Below are 13,150 nucleotides of genomic sequence, written 5' to 3'. Positions count from 1 at the left end.
TCTTTTTCTAATTTTTCATTCTTGTTGTTTTGTTTGACTAATTCTTGGTTCCTCATAGAGTTATTTGTTTCAATTTGGTTGATTCTGGTTTTTAGCGAATCATTTTCCTTGGTTAGTTTTTGGAGCTTCATTGGAATGTTTTTCTAATTCTGCAATTTTGATTTTAAAAGAATTGTTCATTTTGTCTTTTCTCTCTCATTTGGTTTTCAAAGTTCCTTTTGAGCTTATCTAGGAGAGCTTTCTGTGCTTGGGACCCCTTCCCTGTTGATGTTTCAGCTGTGGGTGTGGAGTCCACATTGTCTCCCTCTGAGTTTGGCTCCTTCCTCTGAGGATAGTAGGACTCCAGAATCTTTGTGGTCTGCTTTCTACCCATTTTGAGGCAGGGCCCTAGCCACACCTTTCCTCTAGGGTTCCCAAGCCTTTACTGTAGAGGGTTTTGCCCTGGGGCAATAGTTACTATGTTTTCAGGGTCTGAGTGGGGGTTGGAGCAGGTGGGGTTCACTCTGCCAAATTATCTACTTTCTGAAAAAAGCCATGATCAAGAAAAGAACATCATATTTGAAGAAATCATAAAGGAAAATTATATTTTAGAACCAGAAAGAGGGTAAAATAGAAATGGAAAGAATCTGCCAATCACCTCTTAAAAGAGATCCCAAAATGAAAACTGCCAGGAACATTATAGCCAAATTTCAGAGCTCCCAGATCAAGGAGAAAATACTTCACTCAGCCGGAAAGAAATCATTCAGATATCATGGAGCCACAGGCAGGATCACACAAGTTTTAGCAGCTTCCATACTGAAGGAGTGTATGACTTGGAATATGATATTTCAGAAGGCAAAAGAACTAGAATTACAACCAAGAATAACCTACCCAGCAAAACTGATTTAATTCTTCAGGGGAAAAAATAATCTAATTTCATTTAAAGATGAAATTGAAGACTAATAAAACATTCCTCATGAAAAGACCAGAGCTGAATAGAACTTTTGACATTCAGACAGACTCAAGAGAAGCATTAAGAAGTAAATATGAAAGAAAAATCATAAGGAACTTGATAAGGTTAAATTGTTCATATTCCTATATGGGGAAGGTGATGCATATAAATCTTGAGAACTTTGTCATTATTAGGCAGTTAGGAGGAGTCTACATAGAGGGCATAAGAGTGAGTTGATTGTGTTGAGATGATCTTTAAAAATATGGGTAGGTGGTAAAGAGAGATGTACTGGGAGAAGAAGAAGGGAGAGACTGGGGAAAATTGTCTCATGTAAAAGAGGTACAAAAGGAAAAGCTTTTATGGAGGTTGAGGGGAAAGTAGGGGTGGTGGCAGGTAATGCTTAAATCTCACTTTTCACTGGAATTGGTTCAAAAAGGGAAGACTATATACACACTTAGTTGGGCATAGAAATCTGCCTTATCCAACCGGGAAATAAGAAGGGAACAAGATAAGAGGAGGGGGGAGAGTGATAAAAGGGAGATAGTGGTCAGAAACAAAATAATGACTTTTGAGGAAGGAAAGTCTAAAAAGATAGATAAACAGAAGAAAGAAAAGAGGGAAATACACAGTAATAATAACTATGAATGTGAATGAAATGAAATCTCCCATAAAATGGAAATGAATAGCAGAATGGATTAGAAACCAGAATCCAACAATATGTTGCTTGCAAGGAACATACTTGAAACAGAAAGACACATACAGAGTTAAAATAAGGGATTGGAGCAGAATCTGTTATGCTTCAGCCATGGTAAAAAAGAAAAAAAGGCAGGGGTAGTGATCGTGATCTCAGACAAAGCAAAAAGCCTACATGAACCTAATTAAAAGAGATAATCAGAGGATTTTTCAAAAAGGTACAATGGACAATTAAGTAATATCACTACTAAGAAACATATATGGACCAAATAGCAGTACGACCAGATTCTTAAAGATAAAAACAAAACAGATGCAACCAAAATTAGAATGAAAGCTGGAAACTGGGATGGGGGAGGGGAAGTTAGACTAGCGGGTTTCTCTGGTAAAGGCCTCATTTCTCCAATATATAGGGAACTAAGCCAAATTTATAAAAATAAGAGCTATTTCCTGATTGATGAATGGGCAGAGGATATGGACAAGCAGTTTCTGGGAGGAGAAATTAAAACTAGTCATATGGAAAAAAATGCTGTAGAAATGCAAATTAGACTCTCTCTGAGGTACTGCCTCACACTTATCAGATTGGCTGACACGACAGAAAAGCAGAATGACATGCTGGAAGAATAGGGATACTAATGCATTGTTGGTAGAGCTGTGAACTGGTGCCAGCTATCCTGGAGAACAGTTTGGACTATAAAACTTGGCATACCTTCTGACCCAGCAACACCACCCCTACTAGGTCTGTATCCCAAAGAGATCAAAACAGAAAGAAAAGGACTCATGGGTACAAAAAGATTGATATTTTTCTGGTGGCAAAGAATTGGAATCTAAAGGATTGCCCATCCGTTGGGGGATGGCTGAAGAAGTTGTGGTATATGATTATGATGGAATGTTATTGTGTTATAAGAAATAAGGGGATGGGTTCAGAAAAAACCGGGGAGGACTTACATGAACTGATACAGAGTGAAGTGAGCAGAACCAGGACATTGTACACACCGGCAGCAGCATTGTAACAATTGCTGTATCGAACAAAGCTCCGGGCTTTAGAAGCCTACCTCGGAGTTCCCTTCGTTTTCCTGTATCTCAAAGGGGAAGGCATGTTAAACAACTAAAACTCTACATAAGTGTCGGTGTCCTGTGGGGATGCTGGCCTTGACTGAACGTGGAGCACAGTCAGTGAAAATGGTTGGAAAGATTGCTTCTTTTCTCTGTGTAAAGATCTCCCAAAGACTTCTACCTGGCTTCTGGTCTTTAGCACATCACTTTTTCCCCAGAGGCATTTGTGATGATTTCACAGCCACTGGGTGAGATATCCCAGGGGGAGCTGTTGGTATCCCAGTGTGAGATGGGAATTCTGTCACAAGGGCCTTGACCCACCCAAGAGGACCTCAGACAAAGTGGTGTCACTGAATAATCCAGGAAGTGGACGTATCTGTCTAGAGGAAGTGCTTGTTTTCTCTACAAGTAGAATTTACTGTGAAGAACCCTGTGTTCTGTTTTTTTTTGCAAAACCTGTCACTGGCAGGGTGCTCCTGGGGCTGTATAGTGGGCAACATGAGGCCCCTTCTTTAAACCGTTTTTAGCTCCCACTCCTAATTCTGAGCATCCCCAGAAGTCTTTTGTTGACTGCATCTTGTTTCCTTTTATTTATATTTGACAGTAGAAATAAGAATCACCTGTCTTCAGCCTTCATCTCAGCCCCTGCCTCAGATAATCTTCAGTTTATCTTGCATTTAGCTTGTTTGTATAGAGCTCTTTGCATGTTGTCTCTCACATTAGACTGGGAGCTCCTTGAGAGCAGGGACTCTTGTTTGGAGTGGGGCAGTGACTTTCTTTGTGTACCCAGCACTTAGCACAATGCTAAGCGGGCATTTAAAAACCACTCGCTGACTTGGAAGCCTGGAGGATGGCAGCGGCTTCTAGATCCATTAGGCTCAGACTCAGAGGCCACAGGATTATCTCAGCTCGGTTCCCTGGAGCCTCTTAATTCCCCACAGGCCCAGAGACAAAAGCCTCCCACCAGTCCTCTGAGGGATGGTGGACGGCCCCAGGTTGGAGCGGTCTAGTCACCTAAACCAGAGTTGTCGAGGAGGTCACCTGCAGCCCTCCCATGTGAGGCCAAACCAGATTAAAATGGAGTTGGGAAATAGTTCACAAAATAAATAAAATCCATTGAAGCCAAGATAATATCCCATTTTAAAATCAAGTCAGTCTGTGCTGCAGAGAGTCTTATTTGTGGACCAGGGACCCCCTTTTCTGTGAGTTTGAGAAGGAGGATCCAAGAAACAGCTGCTGAGATGAAGCTGCAGGGGGCCTCCAGGCCCCCAGCCCAACCTTCTCATTTTACAGAGGAGGCAACTGAGGCCCAAGGGTCACTCAGGAAGGGAGCAGAAGATTGTGGCTGATCTGTCCTCCAGCACCACCTCCCCACCCACCTGCAGTGTTTCTTTTCAGAATTTTAACAACCTTGTGCTTTTCGGACTTGGACTTTCTTTGTTCCAACATTGCCCCTCATCTCCCCATCTTTTCTGTCTCTGCTTATGGAGCGCGCTCCAGTTGTCCTTGTGAAGCTAGCTCTCTAGATGCGCTGCAGATGTTGGCCGAGTCAATGGCACAGTCCCCCATGGACTTGGGCCCCTTTACACCTACGGTGCTTTCATCATGATCCTCTTTCCCCTGAGAAACAGGGGAAGGAAAGGACATGTAGCCAAGTGCAAGGACGGCCTCCCTGACTTTTTTATGGCTTCTGTGACTGTTCAGTCATTGGGGTTCAAATCCTGGCTTATCTGCCTTAGTCTGTGACCTCAAGTGACTTCTCATCTTGGGACATGCTAGATTGAATGAAGGTTCCTGAAATGATTCTGTGGGAATGATGATGTTCATGAGTGCGGTGAGCTGGGGCCCGTTGGAGAGACGGCACTGATCTGTGAGAAGGGAAAGACCCGGGCTCCGGGAATTGGTCTCGTGCTGCTCCTCTAAGCTGCCTGCCACGTGACCTTGGCTGGCTGCCGCCCGTCCTCAGTGTTGATGCTTGGTGACCGGCTAAGTCATCAGGGCTGACTGGGCAGATCTGGCACTCAGAAAACAAAAACATACTGAACCTGTCTGTCCATTTGAGCTCGAATCCCCAGTCCCTCCTGGCAACTGTTAGAAAAGGCATTAGAGTTCTTCTGGAAGGCCTTTCTTCAATGGGAATCACTTGTTGGCAGAAGGAAGGCCCTTTGCCCCCTCAGAGTCGTCCTGTGAATGAGCTAAGCCAGGAGCTGCTGTAAGTCAGACACAACTGGTCACATTCCGACAAGGCATCTCTGTTAGCAGGAAGACGGGAGCTCCGGTAAAGAACGGGAATGGAATGGAAATGTAAGGAGGCAGCCAGGGTGAAAGAGAGCTGGCCTCCAGGTCAGGAAGCCCCATGTGCAAATACTGGCTGAAAGACCGCAGACCTCTAGGTGATGCACGTGCGCACACACGCACCACACGCACACACACGAATTACAGAGAAAGTAGCAGACCTGCATTAGGAGATGGAATTTTCCAATCTGGGAGTTTCCTGTAGTTTCGTTCTGATGCCTTCTCTTGCCTGATTGTTCCCTCTTTATCTTCTCTATGCATTGTTTGCCACATCTGTGACTTTGCCATTTCCCCCACTAGACTATAAGCTTCTGAGGGCAGGGATTACCTTTTGCTTTTCTTGGCATTCCTAGACTTGGCACAGGTCCTGGCACACAGTAGGCACCTGATGAATGTTTACTGACTGAGTAGCAAAAAGAGCTCGCCCCGTCTTGGGCTCCTGGAATCTTCGCTGGTCATGCCGAGCTCTGAAGCTTTGCTGTGCTGTTTTCCTTTCCATGAGTGCGGTCAGTGCACAAGTTGCTTTCCTGGCTCAGCCCATACCACACTGCCTGTGTTTTCCCCAGTAATAAGTAAGGTTGCCTGCCAGGGTTCACTCAGATCTTCTCAGGTTCCTTTGAACTCAGCTGTCATTTTTTATGGAACCGCCATATTCTGTAAAATGAATGTGCCACATTCAGCCATCTCCCAAGCAGCGGGCGCCCACATTCCCTCCAGTTCTTAACTTTTGTCCTTATGGGCCCTTCCCCTCTCTCTCTCCTTGAGCTCTCTGAGGTATTTATGTGTGTGTGTCTGTGTTATATGTTATATGTGTGTCTGTATGTGTATATGGCTAGCAGTGGCTTATATACACGTGGTTTGGTGACTTTTTAGCATAATTTCCAGTTCTTTAGAATAGTTGCATTAATTTACAGCTCCACCGAGGGTATTAGTGTGCTTGCTTTCCCATAGTTTCCCCTGCCCCACTCCAATATATACAGTTTCTTGTCATCTTTTTTAATTTGATAAGTGTGAGGTATAACATCAGAATTTCAATTTACATTATTTTTATTAGTGTTTTGGAATGTTTTTCATGTGGTTTGTTCATAGCTTACATTTCTCATGAAATCTGCTTGCATATCATTTAACCATTATTGACTTTTGTTATGCATTTGTATTGATATGTGTATCAATCTTTAATCAGCAACATTGGCTGTTAGGACTCCCCCCTCCCACCATCACGGATTTTTTTTCCTACTGCTAGCTGCATTGGCTTTGTCATGTAAAAACTATTTTGTGTTGTGTAATCAGAATTGTTCTATTCCTGTTTAATTAAGACTATTCCTCACCATAGTTATACAAAGCACTTCCTTCCCTTTTCCTCTATTTTTTGGGGACCTTTCATATTTAATTCATATATTCATTTGGAGTTTATCTTGGGATATGGTGTAAAGTGTTAGGCTCACTCTGATGTCTGCCAAACCCCTTTCCAGTTTTCCCAGCAGTTTTCTTCAAAGGAGTTTCTAATCCAGCAATTGGCGTCTCTGGGCTTATCAAACAATAGCCTGCTCTGTCAGCTTGCTTATGGGAGCTGTGTGGATGTATTTTATCCCAGCTTGCTTTCATAGGGGATATATGCTTTAGAGAGTGATGAAACTTTACCCATCAGCAGCATAACTTAGAAAAAATGGCCTGAAATTTCTTGTGCTTCAAGCCCATAAATCAATCAGTGTTTCTCTGTCATCAGCAAGTAGATCATGCCATTTATTCTCAGCTCTATTTGATTGTCTTTACTCGGAAGCCTTGGTTCTGTTGATGGCCTCCTGCTGTGCCCAGTTAACACCTCAAGTTTGGAGACCTCTCTGAAGATGAAAGGGGGCAGAGTCAAGTTCGAACCCTGTCGTCTGGGGACTGCAGTCACTCCCGATTTGCTCTTCTGTTGTTACCCTCCATCTCCATTTCTTCTTCCTACCTCATGGACAAAGTGTTGCAAGACAGACTTTCTGGAGCCCTGCTGACGCCATCCTTGTCATGGATCCTTCAGCAATGACTTGGGCACAGTAGTTAGGAGGACTGGATCATGGTTCCAGGGGCAGCTCTTGGTCCCGGCCCTTGGCACCCTTCCCCACATCATCCATCTCTAGTAAAGAACAGATTGAAGGGATTGCTCTGTGCATACTGCCATCGGCAAAATCTGGTTCTGTAACTCTGGTCACTCACGGTATTGCTTTTGACTCTTGGCCTTGAAGAAGAGGGTCAGTTAGCACTCGCAGGTAGGAAAATTTAGATTACATAGCACCTCCTGAGTATTCTGAATCTTTCTGAATTAAATGCGTTATATTGTTATGATTTCAAGCTAAATCTATGCCACTTATTTCCTTATTAACCTGAGTAAAAGAATCATTACAGTAAATTTGGTAAGAAAGTTGAATAAATGGGGGCAGGTAGGGTGTGCAGTGAATAGAGCACCGGCCCTGGAGTCAGGAGGACCTGAGTTCAAATCTGGCTGCAGACACTTAACACCTACTAGCCATGTGACCTTGGGCAAGTCACTTAACCCCAATTGCCCCTACGATAAAAGCAAAAAAGAAAAAAATCTCTTAAAAGAAAGTTGAATAAAGGAAAAATTGTTGTATATCCTGTGGTGACTTCGAAATTGCCCTCTTTTGTGTTCTCTTCTGTGGCTCTGGGTTTTTAGTCATGATTTAGAAACAATTACAAGATGGACCAAGTAGGAGTTTCAGTTTGACCGCGCAGTTTACCTGGGAGACAAACCAGTGTAACAAGGAACAGGTGTGTCAAGACAGTCACTGGCCAAGCTGTGATGCTGCTGATGCCTTTGCTTAAGCTGCGGCAGAGACGCTGGCACTTGAAGCTTGGGCAACATTTGTTGGAGCATTATAAAGGGAAGGAGGAGAAAGGAATTTCTGAGAGCAGCTATAGGAAATGGCTTCTTTAGTTTTCTTTGCACAATGAAAAGTGGAGATTGGCTTCTCCAGGAGAGCAGAAAGAACCCTGTACGGGGTCAATCTGAGTTCTGTTTGTAACGTTGACACTGACTGTCCATCCTGGAGGAGTGTGACTTCCTTTTCTGGGTCTCAGTTTCCTCTTCTGTAAAACAGGAAGGTAAAGCTAGATGACAGCCAAGGATTTCACAGCCGACTCCACTTCTCAGCCCCTGCCTCCCCTCTCTCCAGGCTTTACCAGTGATTTTATTAATTCCCAAATCCATGAGCCTTTACTCAGCCTTTGCCTTCTTGAGCCTTTGGAGTATTTGACCTGCTGATATTCACTCCTCCCTGGGCTTAGGGCTCTGTGTCCCTTTCTTGACTCACCACCCACTGAAGGAGTGCTCTCTGTGGTCACAACCATCTCTTCTGAGTCTGTTGGCCTTTCTCAAGCCTCATCCTTTTTCATCTTTTCACAGCATTTGATACCTCTGACCACCCACCCCTTCCTTCTCTTGGACATGTTTTCCTTATGACTGCTGATCTTTGCAGTTTCCTCAGTGTGCATATACTCTCTCTCTCTCTCTCTCTCTCTCTCTCTCTCCCTCCCTCTCTCCTTCCCCTTCTCCCTCCCTCCCTCCTTCCCCCTCTCCCTCTTTCCTCTTTCTCCCTCCCTCTTTATCTATCCCTCTCTTCCTCTCTCCCTCTTCCCTCTTCCTCTCTCCCTCCATGTCTATGACCCTCTATCTCCCCATCTGTCTTGCCTCCCCAAAAAAGCCACACAAACCCCTCCCTGTGGATTTAGCTGTCATCTGTATGTAGATAACCCAAAAAGCTCTATATGCGGCCTTCTACATCCCCATGTGCTGGCTAGAAATCAGCCTGGGTGTCCTGTAGGCATTTCAGATTCATCCTGCTGAAAAGGAAGTCGTCGTTCTCCCTCCTCTTAACTCCCTGTGTTGGTCGGGACAGCTCCAGCCTTCCAGCCACCTCTTCCCACCATGTACTTTCTCAGTTCTTGTCACTCTTACCTCCTCAGTTTCTCTTGCAACTTGGACTTTACTTGCCTGGACCATCAAAATCCCCTCTTAGTTGGTTTTCTTGTGTCTGATCTCTCTCCTCCAGTCCTTCCTTCACATGTCACTTCCCCCATCTTGTCCCCCAGCAGCCTAGCTCCCAATAATAATGATGATAGTAGTGATGGGCTCCGTTTAGATGCCGTGCCTGGCCTGCTTTGACTTGAGTAGAGAGGACGTGGGGCTTAGGAGGGGGCAGATTGTCTGTAGACTGCCTGCTGCTCAGAGAAACAGGCCACGATAAAGGGATGGAATAATGTCGGGCTTGGGGTCAGAAAGACATGGGTTCAGATCTTATTTCAGGTGTGAGTGGGGTGATTGTGGGCAGGGCATTTCACCTTTTCCAGCCTTGGTTTCCTTATCCATAAAATGGGTATAATGGCCATAGTACTTACCTCCCAAGGGCTGTGGGGAAGACCAGATAAAGGCACGCATGTGGGGATTTGCACCTCAGATGTCGTTAAGTAAAGTGGGTGCCCCTTAGTAGCCATCCCTTCAGGAGCCTGGGGGGGGCACTCTTAGGACTGAATTCCCAGGCATGAGATCATAGAGGGATTCAAGAAGTGCCAGGAGTGCCCCAAACAGGAGAGGCGACCGCTGCACTGCTGGTTGTGCCTTTCTCCGGGCCTGTTTAGCATAATGGTCTTGCTTGTCTTTGCCTCCCCAGTTACTTTTTTTTCCCATCTTTTGTTTCCATAGGAGAGAAAATTGAAATTATTCTCCAAGCTCTTTGAAGAGAGGGACTAAATGCCACTGGGCCGGGCTGCCTGTGGGCATGAAGTGGCTGGGAGACGCCAAGAACATGGTGGTGAATGGCAGGAGACATGGAGGCAAGCTGTCTAGCGAGCACCAGCCGAGTCCGTCCAAGCTTCAGCCCACGGGGAAGGACACCCTGAAGACCAGCCGGAGCGCAGTGGAGAGGAGGTCGAGCAGATGTAGGTGGACGCTTGGCCTCTGAGGCATTGCCACCGTGCTCAGGGCCACTCACTGTTCTTTCTCCAGTAACACATTTTGTTTTGTTGTTGTCTTTGACAATTTTCATCCCGTGCATATCAGAAGAATCATTTATTCCTCCTTCAAAAATGCCACCATTTGGGGCGGCTAGGTGGCACAGTGAATAGAGCACCGTCCCTGGAGTCAGGAGGACCTGGGTTTGGATCCGGCCTCAGACACTTAACACAAAAACTAGCCGTGTGACTTTGGCCAAGTCACTTAACTCCAGTCGCCCTCCAAAAAGCAAAAAGAAAAATGCCACCGTTCAGCTCTTGTCATGGCGAGTGAGTGACACCAGTGTCCCCTGGATGCCCGATGCAGAAATCTGGCTGGCATGGTTAGGGTCTGCAGCTTGAAACTGCCCCCTCCTGTCCTCCAGAGTTTACACCTGCCTGCTGCGTCCTTCTGTAAAACCAGGACAGTGCAGCTACTCGGGCCCCAGCAGCGTGTCCAGCCACACCTTTTTCAAGGGTTCTAGAGTGATTGTTAGCATCTGGTTTTGATAACCTGTCCATAGAGGGTTTTAAAAATAGTCATGAACAGCAGAATCAATTCTCCATCTTAGTGTTTTTGGATGAAATAGGGCCGAGGCCTGGAGGGTAAGCAAGGAAATCGGAAGCGACTTCACCTGCTCTGCCCAGTTCCCCATGGGATGTATTAAATACTGCACAATGAAACAATTATGTCATCATCTGTTTGCCTCTTAGTTGGAAGGGATCCACTTTTCCCCCAATTTTTTTTAGCATTTTTATTCAAAATTTTGAGTTCCAAATTCTCTCTCCCTTCCTGCCCCCCGTTTTTTATTTCAAGAAATTGTCCATTCTTATTGGTGTCTGTTTCAAGGGTAGGGGGCAGAAGGCGCGCACCTGGAGCTAGCCATGGAGCTCCCATTCTGGCTGGGTGACCCTGGGCAGGTCACTTCCTCTCTCAGGGCCTGCTCCAAGGTGCCGGCCTGCAGTGTCTACCAGGGCCACTTCAGAGACCTATACTTTGTGACTCGGGATAAATGCAGAGCTGTAGAGAAGGTGATCCAAAGTTGTTCCAAAGGTCCAGAAGGGCTGCTGATGGCCACACTTCAGAGATCGGGGTTGAGATCAAGTGCCTTCAGGTCCAAGCCCCAGTCTTTCCTCTTCTAAACAGACTTCACAGTGACCTGGTGCTGGTCTCACTCAGTCCAGCCCTCTGGTGACCAGTTCAAATTCTGTAGAATGCTGACTCCCAACTCTCCTGGGATCAGAATTAGCCTGGTATCCCCTGGACCCTGGAGACTAGAGAGAGCATGAGGCCTGTGAGGGCCTCCTTCCTTCCCCAGAACAGAGCATCCATCCAAGACCCCAGACTGAAGACTTGTCAGAATTGCTTCTGGGTCCTGGGGGCAGAGACTAAGAAGATCAGGGCCGTCAGAGGGGGGAGAAGGAACGAGGTGGGAAGAGCCTGGACAACAGAGGCAGAGCCGCTTTTCCTTGTGACATGATACAGGGCCATCCCTCTGTCTCCTGCTTCTCCCAGCCAGCAGCCCCCTACCCCACCCCCAACCTGGGGCCCTTGGCCTTCAGGCCTCGGCCTCTGTTGCTTCTGTTATTTGCTCTGACCACGTTGGCTCTTCTAAACCAGCATTCAGTTCATGATCTCATTTTCCTCCAGTCCCTGAAATTCTTGGGGCTGAGCAGTTGAGCAGTTCACGCCAGTTCCTTCCTCATACCCCTTACTTTGTACACTCACCTGTCAGATGGCAGGTTTTACTCACCTCCAGTAAAGGCAGGGGTCAAGGCCAACTTTTCTCTTAAGGCTCCTCTTAGGGCCAAGATCCAGACTCTCTGCCTCTACGTGCTGAAAGTTCTTTATGCCCCCAACCACCTGTAACCTCTTTTTCTTCTCCCCCGTGTTCTCCTTTGTTGCCCTATTAAAGCCATGGGATTTTGTTCCCAAGTTCCCACCTGTGCGGCGAGGGAGACGAACGCAGCTGAGAATTCCCCAGGGCTGTAGGCCCCTTGGTTGGGGAGTGATGTAAATGCCAGTACCCAGGGAGTGGAGGAAACTGGGCCCCAGAAAACCACAAGGGCCCTCTGTCTGACTGACTCTTCACTCATTGATTAGGACAGGGAATTGCTGATTTGATTGATTGGAAAACTCAGGAGATTAGCACAGCAGCCAAAGCGAGTAATCCGGGTGCTTCTTGCTTTTCCCAGGTAGCGGTACTTCGGGCTTTGAAGGACAGAGTCGCTATGTACCTTCTTCTGGGATGTCTGCCAAGGAGCTGTGTGAAAACGATGACCTAGCCACCAGTCTGGTGCTTGACCCCTACCTAGGCTTTCAGACCCACAAAATGAACACTAGGTAATTTTCTTGTCTTTATCCTGAAGGGGAACAAGGAAACTGTTGATTTTCAGAAAATCAAAAGGTAAACTTGGAGCTGTCTTTAGGGCAACAAGGAACTTGGAGGCAGGGGAGTCAGAAGCTCAGAATGGCTGAGCTCCAGGATCGCGCTTTCCCCCACTCCCAAGCCCTGCAGCTAGCCCCAAGAAAAGTCAGGGTGCTAGTCCTCGTGTGGGGTGGGAGCCTGTGCCACTCTCTAGGGAAGCTGGCCAGAGGCTAAGGGGGAGAGCAGAGGCTGGCTTGCTGCTCATTTGGCTGTTGATGATGCTGATGGCCTTTTAATGAGCATCCCTCTAAAGAGGGCTCTTTCTCCCAGAAGCTTTGGTGAGAATGCAGTTTTCCTTGAGGCCAACAGTGGCGAGGGGACTTGGGCCAGTAGCCGATCTGCTTGACGTGTAGCTTAGCCTGTCCGCTGGTGCTGGTGGGTGGGGTGTTCAGTGTCCATTTGGGTCCTTAGAATGTACAGCTGCCCTGCATCTCTGTGTCAGGTGAAGACTTCTTGAGACAGTGCATGTGGAAGGAAACGCAGCAGATAGGGGGGTACAAGCGTGCCAGGTGTGAGCCGAGCATAAAACGTTTGGTGATGCACTCTTTTTTTTTTTTAATTTAAATGCTTTATTAACTGCTGATTTACATCATTCGTTTCCGCCAGATTTTGAGTTACAAATTTTCTCCCCGTTTTCCCCCCACCCATCCCCCCAAAACAGCAGTCCCACAGGATATCCCCACCTCTGATCTGCTCTCTCCCATATTTTCTCCCATACACGTTTCAACTTTTCCAGTGGATCTCTATGCCCCAGTGCCTG

General features: G+C 46.4%; 1 protein-coding gene across 2 annotated transcripts in view; it reads left to right on the top strand.

Moving 5' to 3' along the window:
- Nucleotides 1-13,150, top strand: part of KMT5B (lysine methyltransferase 5B) — a 60,720-nt gene that overhangs the window by 18,973 nt on the left and 28,597 nt on the right. For both annotated transcript variants that reach the window (XM_069066524.1, XM_069066523.1), the window contains exons 2-3: nucleotides 9,675-9,914; nucleotides 12,162-12,305. In XM_069066524.1, coding sequence (XP_068922625.1) covers nucleotides 9,751-9,914; nucleotides 12,162-12,305 — 308 coding nt within the window. In that variant the 5' untranslated portion in view covers nucleotides 9,675-9,750. The remainder of the gene's footprint in view (nucleotides 1-9,674; nucleotides 9,915-12,161; nucleotides 12,306-13,150) is intronic.

Source organism: Petaurus breviceps, unplaced genomic scaffold (assembly GCF_028583685.1).
Source record: "Petaurus breviceps papuanus isolate PSGF00001 unplaced genomic scaffold, PetGlider_PUasm1.0 90721, whole genome shotgun sequence".
NCBI classification, from domain to species: Eukaryota; Metazoa; Chordata; class Mammalia; order Diprotodontia; family Petauridae; genus Petaurus; species Petaurus breviceps.
The sequence above is the reverse complement of the archived record's forward strand: the minus strand, read 5'-3'. Positions and strand labels throughout refer to the sequence as shown.